Below are 7,589 nucleotides of genomic sequence, written 5' to 3'. Positions count from 1 at the left end.
GAATAATGAGTGAAGCAATATTTCACAGCGCCACCTGTAGGTCTGTTACAGAATTGCAGTCTCTTGCGAGCAAAAAAGCTTTTAATTTTAAAATAATACGTTTTTTTGCATGCATAATACGTTTTTTGCATGCATAGGATAGGTCTTACAGAATTATATATTTTCTCACTATATGGCTGGAAAAGTTTCATTGAAAAAGTAGTCAAGAAAAATACCTACACATTTTTTTTACAGCAGACTTCGATGTATTACTATTATATATATATATATATATATATATATATACATATAAAATATTGCCTATGGTTATATAACATTTGTTGATAACGATTAATATCGATTTATTCATTCTGCATCTAAGGATATATGCATTCTCCACCAATCAGCGCTACGCAGGTGTATGACGTGTTGGGTGTTTTCTTTCTTCTAGAAACGTTCCTACGCTGGCGTGAGGCGTGTTGCTGCTGCAGGACAAGGACATTAGTACATGGAATGACATTTGTGTAACGTTTGATAACTTCCAATTTCGAAATATTACGTGGGATATCAAAGTAAAACACCTGACTTGGAGGATTATTGTCTTACTATCTGGTCATTGCTAAACTGACTAATAGCAGTTTCGATCCAATTCGCTTCTGACACAGCAGGTATGCATGCTGCTAACGTTAGCTAACCCAATGTTGTGCTAATCTTAAGGAGTGTGTTAACCATGGTGATCTAACTGCTCGCTTATCAACTAACTAACTAGGAAGCGAGCTAACGTTAGCTTGCGTTTTCTAACTAGATTGAGGGGTCACTATATTCATTAATCAATTAATGTATTTCCATACATACCAACTTCAAAGTTGAAGCATGGTTCATTTGTTTCTGGTCGTGTCTGCAAGATTGTGTCAATCAAACCAACAAATCCCATTGGGTTACCAACTGTTGTAAATCAGCTCGAGCTCATGTTAATAACGTCTAAAATGGGGAAATGGTACGTCATAGTATTGTATATCATTGAAACTACGAGAAGGAGCTGTGCTTGCAGTGTATTCTGCCTCTACAATCATTAGTGAATATCGGTTGTCTAACCTTATGACAAGAAGTCAACAAATATTGATCCGGTTAACAGTACACTGCGGAGGCCGTTTACGGTATATCTATGTAATGTATTAAGGTCACGGTTCTAGAGTTGTAGAAGAAACTAAACGAAATTCGCTCCTAATTATGGGTGGTTGTCGAGTTCAAATGAAGCAAATGACAGTGTCTTATTGGAAAGACTTCTGAGTAGCAATTATGATCTTGTGGTTTGCTGTTTACACCACTTACTGTCATATGCTACTGACATAGCTTTTTCGCGCTCCAAAAGAGCTTTCAAGTAGGGTCAAAGTTAAAGAGGACAGACATGCATCAAGTCTGTTGCTCCTAGCACTCTGAAGACCGTGTTTGTTGTGTCGATGTTATGTTCATTCAGCTAAAAGTTGAATAGTCAAAAACTGAATCTGAAGTGGACATTTGAAAATGTCTTGAATAATTCCCACCTCATTGAAGTTCTCTTCCATATGGCAATATTATCTCATTAGAACTTGGGGGTTTTGTTTTCACTTTTACAAATACTGTCTGTGAAATTTCATGGATGCCAGATCTATCTGTCCTTCGTCATGGTATAGGCATACATGTATGTGTCATGCGTACCCTATGTATGCCTGTCTGGCATGGCAGGGAATGATGGTAGTATATAGGTCTTGATTTACAGTCTAGCATTCTACGCATGAACTCACAACTGTTCCTTGAGTAGCCTACACATGCACACAACAGGCCATATGATCATATGGACATATCATTGAGATGATGGTCTAAAAATGACTGTTCACCCTCAACTGCCCACCCTAACCCCTTCTCTTCATCTAGATGTTTTATTGGGATTGATAGGGTAACGAGAAGATAAAGAGCTGGTCCTTCCTTGGGGTTGCTGTGGAATGGTGGTGTGGTGACTGTCTGGGGTGTCCCCTACATGCCCCTGCCCCTGGTGATTGGAGTTACATATACCCCCTGTTTGTGAATGGCTACTTGTAGAGGGGGCATCGCCTTGTGGGTGGGGTGTGTGAGGAGCCATGGCAGCAGGCAACCAGTCAAGCAACAGTGCTGGAGTCTTGCTCAGGTATTGTCTTGACAGACAGGTTTACATTCATTAAATATTTGGATAAGAGCAAGGCTGGATCCAGATCTGTTACAGATCTGGGACCAGGCTATATTAAGAGCACCTTATCGAAAATCTTTACTTGTCCTATGTGAATTTGCAGGCGCTGGATGTGCAGTGGAGTGGACAGATCCGGTCGCTCAGCAGCGTGTCGTGGGCCCTGGTTCCCCCCAACAGTCTGAGGTACCAGAACATCAAGCAGCTGGCCCTGTCACACCCCTTCCACCATGCCAGCCAGGGCCAACCTCACAGCCAGAGGCCCCCGGACCTGGACGAGGACTGGGAAGAGACTGTCAGCCTGTGTGTGCTGGTGCAGCCTGGTCCTGTTGAGTGTGATGGCCAGCACACCCTGGTGGAGGTGCCTCTATTTGGGCAGATTAAACTAGGTGAGCTTCTGGCTCCGGGAGGACTCAGTAGGCCCGTGGAGTTCCTCTTCCCCCTAACCACGGTGGACGGGAGCCGAGAGGATGACATCAGCATTGGGACGACTAAGGTTCAGGCAAGAGGTTCCAAGATGATGATGAACGAGGGAGAGACGGAAACAGAAAAGAGGGAGAGAGGATCATTCCGGAGCCTTTTTGAGACGGAAGGATGTCCCGCTCCATTTATGTATGGATCTAGATTCTACTGCTTCCACTGTCCAGGGATGGAGCCGTTGCCTGGTTACGGGAACAAATCTGGCCATATGATTGGACTAGAGAAGGAGTTGTCACTGTTGCTCCACACCTCTCTGTATAGTAGCTACACAGAGAGAGAGACAGTGCAGGAGGGTCACAGAGAGAAGGAGAACGAGGAGAAACTGGCATTGATGTATGAAAAGCTGAGGATTGAGGTAAGAGAGGAGAAGAGGGGTTGGTTTGTTAGGGGATGGCTGTTTGATGGCATACAGTGCATTTGGAGAGTATTCAGACCCCTTGACTTTTTCCACATTTTGTTACATTACAGCCTTATTCTAAAATTTATTCAATAAATTTAAATACTCATCAATCTATACACAATACCCCATAATGACAAATGTATAAAAAATATAAATACCTTATTTAAATAAGTATTCAGACCCTTTGCTATGAGACTCGAAATTGAGCTCAGCTGCATCCTGTTTCCATTGATCATCCTTGAGATGTTTCTACAACTTGATTGGAGTCCACCTGTGGTAAATTCAATTCATTGGACATGATTTGGAAAGGAACACACCTGTCTATATAAGGTCTCACAGTTGACAGTGTATGTCAGAGCAAAAACCAAGCCATGAGGTCGAAGGAATTGTCCGTAGAGCTCCGAGACAGGATTGTGTCGAGGCACAGATCTTGGGAAGGGTACCCAAAAATGTCTGCAGCCTTGAAGGTCCCGAAGAACACAGTGGCCTCCATCATACTTAAATGGAAGAAGTTTGGAACCACCAAGACTCTTCCTAGAGCTGGCCGCCTGGCCAAACTGAGCAATCGGGAGAGAAGGGCCTTGGTCAGGGAGATGACCAAGAACCCGATGGTCACTCTTACAGAGCTCCAGAGTTCTTCTGTGGAGATGGGAGAACCTTCCAGAAGGACAACAATCTATGCAGCACTCCACCAATCAGGCCTTTATGGTTGAGTTGCCAGACGGAAGCCACTCCTCAGTAAAAGGCACATGACAGCCCGCTTGGAGTTTGCCAAAAGGCACCTAAAGGACTCCGACCATGAGAAACAAGATTATCTGGTCTGATGAAACCAAGATTGAACTCTTTGGCCTGAATGCCAAGCGTCACGTCTGGAGGAAACCTGGCACCATCCCTACGGTGAAGCATGGTGGTGTCAGCATCATGCTGTAGGGATGTTTTTCAGCGGCAGGGACTGGGAGACCTGTCAGGATCGAGGCAAAGATGAACGGAGCAAAGTACAGAGAGATCCTTGATGAAAACCTGCTCCAGAGCACTCAGGACCTCAGACTGGGGCGAAGGTTCACCTTCCAACAGGACAACGACCCTAAGCACACAGCCAAGACAACGCAGGAGTGGCTTCCGGACAAGTCTCTGAATGTCCTTGAGTGGCCCAGCCAAAGCCCGGACTTGAACCCGATCGAACATCTCTGGAGAGATCTGAAAATAGCTGTGCAGCGATGCTCCCCATCCAACCGGACAGAGCTTGAGAGGATCTGCAGAGAAGAATGGGAGAAACTCCCCAAATACAGGTGTGCCAAGCTTGTAGCGTCATACCCAAGAAGACTCAAGGCTGTAATCGCTGCCAAAGGTGTTTCAACAAAGTACTGAGTAAAGGGTCTGAATTTAGCAAAAATGTCTAAAAACATGTTTTTGCTTTGTCATTATAGAGTATTGTGTTTAGATTGGTGAGGGTTTTTTCTTTTTTTAAATCCATTTTAGAATAAGGCTGTAACGTAACAAAATGTGGAAAAAGTCAAGGGGTCTGAATACTTTCCGAATGCACTGTAGAGTGCTATTTAGTTAATAGTATTGATGATCACTTGTTTGATTTGCAGCTTCCTAGTTTCTTTGTGAAGAGTCATGACTACACCATGTACACAAATGATATCGAGTTCGTCAACTGTATTCTAAATGCCAAGACCAGGTAAATGCTACTTTGTCTACTTAATAGCAGTTTCTTACCTGAAATGAAATGGAATTGACCCGAACCCTGAAATGTATACATATGTAACTTCACGCGTATACACCCCCATAGTAGGTCTATATTATAATACAGCTATACTGTGTCCATCTGTCCTCTAGGGGCAGAGTTCTGTACCAGCTGAGCCTGTCTCTGTGGAGGCTGCTGTGTCTCTGTTACTATGCTGAGGCCCGGTTAGAGGTACTGAAGCTGACCAAGCACCCAGAGGACAGGACCATCAAGGCCAGATGGAGGGTAAGAGGACTGCCCTTCGTCTCTCTGCTGCTGAGATTCTACCGCAAGGACAAAACTGACCTCTACAGGTACAGAAACCTGACTGGGATCTGTTTAATTTTACACAATGTTCAGATAGAAATGTATTGATTTGATTTGGTATTGTGTGGAACGGATAGTGTTTCTGGTCAGTGTTTCTCTTCACTGTTAATTAATTCTCTATGATCATTCATACTCTAATGAACACGGTCTTTCAACAGGTCATATGATGCATTCTCTACCTTCTACCTTGGCCATGATGGACTCATACATTGTCACAAAGTGGAAAAAGTAAGTGACCCTGTGGTGTTCTGTCTCCTCTAACTCTGAAATAGAAATGCCTACAAATAACTAAGAAATACCCTCAGATTCTGTGCTTTGCCTAAACTGATCACCTCAAACTTGCTGAGTATTGTTTTCCCGTCTTCCTCCAGGTGATGAAGGCCCAGCCGCCCATCCTGCCCGGGGTGACCACTCTGTTAGCGGGAGCCCTCGTGGCCCTGGGGGTCCAGGAGCACCGGCCGGCCCTCAACCTCCTGCCCCCCCTGCTCTCCTCCCTCCGACAAGACAGAGACTGAGAGAAACGGAGAGAAAGGAGGGTCTGGAGGAACAAGCATGTGTGTACCATGAGAGGAGTAACGGAACAAGAGGGAGAAACACGCAATCAGTGTTGTTAAGGAAAGAAACAAGTTTAACCCTGTTCACCCGTACAACGTTTTTCTCCTCCACAACTGTCCAAAACCATGCTCTCTCAGGACTCCCACAGCAATAGAATAGCAGCTACTACTTTATTTAATATGCAATCCAGTTAATATGCAATCCAGGACTTCAGTTTATCCAATAAGTCGAGTCGGTACCTTGAGTTGGTTCCTTGTTAACACACAAACAAACGATTGCATAGCACTTGTGTGACGTTGAACCGCTCTCTGGGCCTATACGCTCACACTACATAGCCTGCTACTCGTACAAGTGTCTGCTAAATGGCATATATTATTGGACAAGACTGTTAAATGCAACAACAACAAAAAAAAGCATTGTTGAAAAATATTTGATGCCTGATTAACATTTAAGTTAAAGTTAAATGGATGAGTCATTATTGAAATCAATCAGTCATTTTGTGTTTAATGTGCCCTCAGCCTATGGCAGTCGAGTGACCTGGGAACTGGGCACACATCTGTCACTGGTTTCCTTTGAATACAGTTGTCACTGATGAATGCTTTGTTGGTGTAACAGTTGGCACACTGCCCAAGCAACCCACGGAACCCCGTATTGAGGCCAGGAGTCTTATATGGAGAGACTAGACCCCATTCTATATAGCCAGTTGGCCCGGCTATTATCTATGGCCTCCCACCATGATTCAATGTGGGCCTTTTTCTAACAGACCCTCTGATCTCAGTGTACCAGTGGAAAGTCATTGAATAGGTTGCTTTATGCCACATGGATGCTAATATGAATGCATGATGATGTCTGTCCCTGTACGAACTTCACTAAAATACTTTTATTTTGAAGTGTACATGTCAATCTCATAAAACTCTTATTTTAAAGAGCATTACATCTCATGTCCTCATTGTTGAGATGGAACTTTCAATCACAACCCCATCCCACCCTGGTTGAAAACTGCTATGGTCCTTCCATGTTGGATGGCTAACTGGCTGTGAGGGAGAGGAAAGGAGACAGCTGCAGACTGCCCGACCTGCAGTAAATGTTTGACCTGACCTCAACCCAACCAGGGTTCATGTCCCTGACACTGAGACTGCAACACAGTTGCGTGACATATACAGTGGGGAGAACAAGTATTTGATACACTGCCGATTTTGCAGGTTTTCCTACTTACAAAGCATGTAGAGGTCTGTAATTTTTATCATAGGTACACTTCAACTGTGAGAGACGGAATCTAAAACGAAAATCCAGAAAATCACATTGTATGATTTTTAAGTAATGAATTTGCATTTTATTGCATGACATAAGTATTTGATACATCAGAAAAGCAGAACTGAATTTTTGGTACAGAAACCTTTGTTTGCAATTACAGAGATCATACGTTTCCTGTAGGTCTTGACCAGGTTTGCACACACTGCAGCAGGGATTTTGGCCCACTCCTCCATACAGACCTTCTCCAGATCCTTCAGGTTTCGGGGCTGTCGCTGGGCAATACGTACTTTCAGCTCCCTCCAAAGATTTTCTATTGGGTTCAGGTCTGGAGACTGGCTAGGCCACTCCAGGACCTTGAGATGCTTCTTACGGAGCCACTCCTTAGTTGCCCTGGCTGTGTGTTTCGGGTCGTTGTCATGCTGGAAGACCCAGCCACGACCCATCTTCAATGTTCTTACTGAGGGAAGGAGGTTGTTGGCCAAGATCTCGCGATACATGGCCCCATCCATCCTCCCCTCAATACGGTGCAGTCGTCCTGTCCCCTTTGCAGAAAAGCATCCCCAAAGAATGATGTTTCCACCTCCATGCTTCACGGTTGGGATGGTGTTCTTGGGGTTGTACTCATCCTTCTTCTTCCTCCAAACACGGCGAGTGGAGTTTAGACC

General features: G+C 44.3%; 1 protein-coding gene across 2 annotated transcripts; it reads left to right on the top strand.

The window, feature by feature from the left end:
• Nucleotides 1–423: 423 nt before the first annotated feature.
• On the top strand, nt 424–6,600 carry LOC311123039 (uncharacterized protein). 2 transcript variants are annotated; one of them, XM_084158133.1, is made up of 7 exons: nt 424–647; nt 1,915–2,143; nt 2,286–3,014; nt 4,655–4,743; nt 4,902–5,102; nt 5,274–5,343; nt 5,487–6,600. In XM_084158133.1, the coding sequence occupies exons 2-7, from the start codon at nt 2,045–2,047 to the stop codon at nt 5,628–5,630; spliced, it is 1,332 nt and encodes a 443-aa protein (XP_084014259.1). In that variant the 5' UTR covers nt 424–647; nt 1,915–2,044; the 3' UTR covers nt 5,631–6,600. The 2 variants fall into 2 exon arrangements, with proteins under 2 accessions (XP_084014259.1, XP_084014258.1); XM_084158132.1 differs by having other exon boundaries at nt 1,894–2,143.
• Nucleotides 6,601–7,589: the final 989 nt, after the last annotated feature.

This window comes from Coregonus lavaretus (assembly GCF_964263955.1).
Source record: "Coregonus lavaretus genome assembly, chromosome: 3".
Classification (NCBI taxonomy): domain Eukaryota; kingdom Metazoa; phylum Chordata; class Actinopteri; order Salmoniformes; family Salmonidae; genus Coregonus; species Coregonus lavaretus.
Note: the sequence above shows the minus strand (reverse complement) of the source record. Positions and strands in the feature narration are given on the sequence as shown.

What these genes read in the sequence shown, in the direction of transcription:
- LOC311123039 (XM_084158133.1), top strand. Translation starts at nt 2,045, where the DNA reads ATGGCTACTTGTAGAGGGGGCATCGCCTTGTGGGTGGGGTGTGTGAGG. An exon ending in GACAAAACTGACCTCTACAG is followed by an intron (nt 5,103 to 5,273) that starts GTACAGAAACCT and finishes GTCTTTCAACAG; the next exon opens with GTCATATGATGCATTCTCTA. An exon ending in ATTGTCACAAAGTGGAAAAA is followed by an intron (nt 5,344 to 5,486) that starts GTAAGTGACCCT and finishes GTCTTCCTCCAG; the next exon opens with GTGATGAAGGCCCAGCCGCC.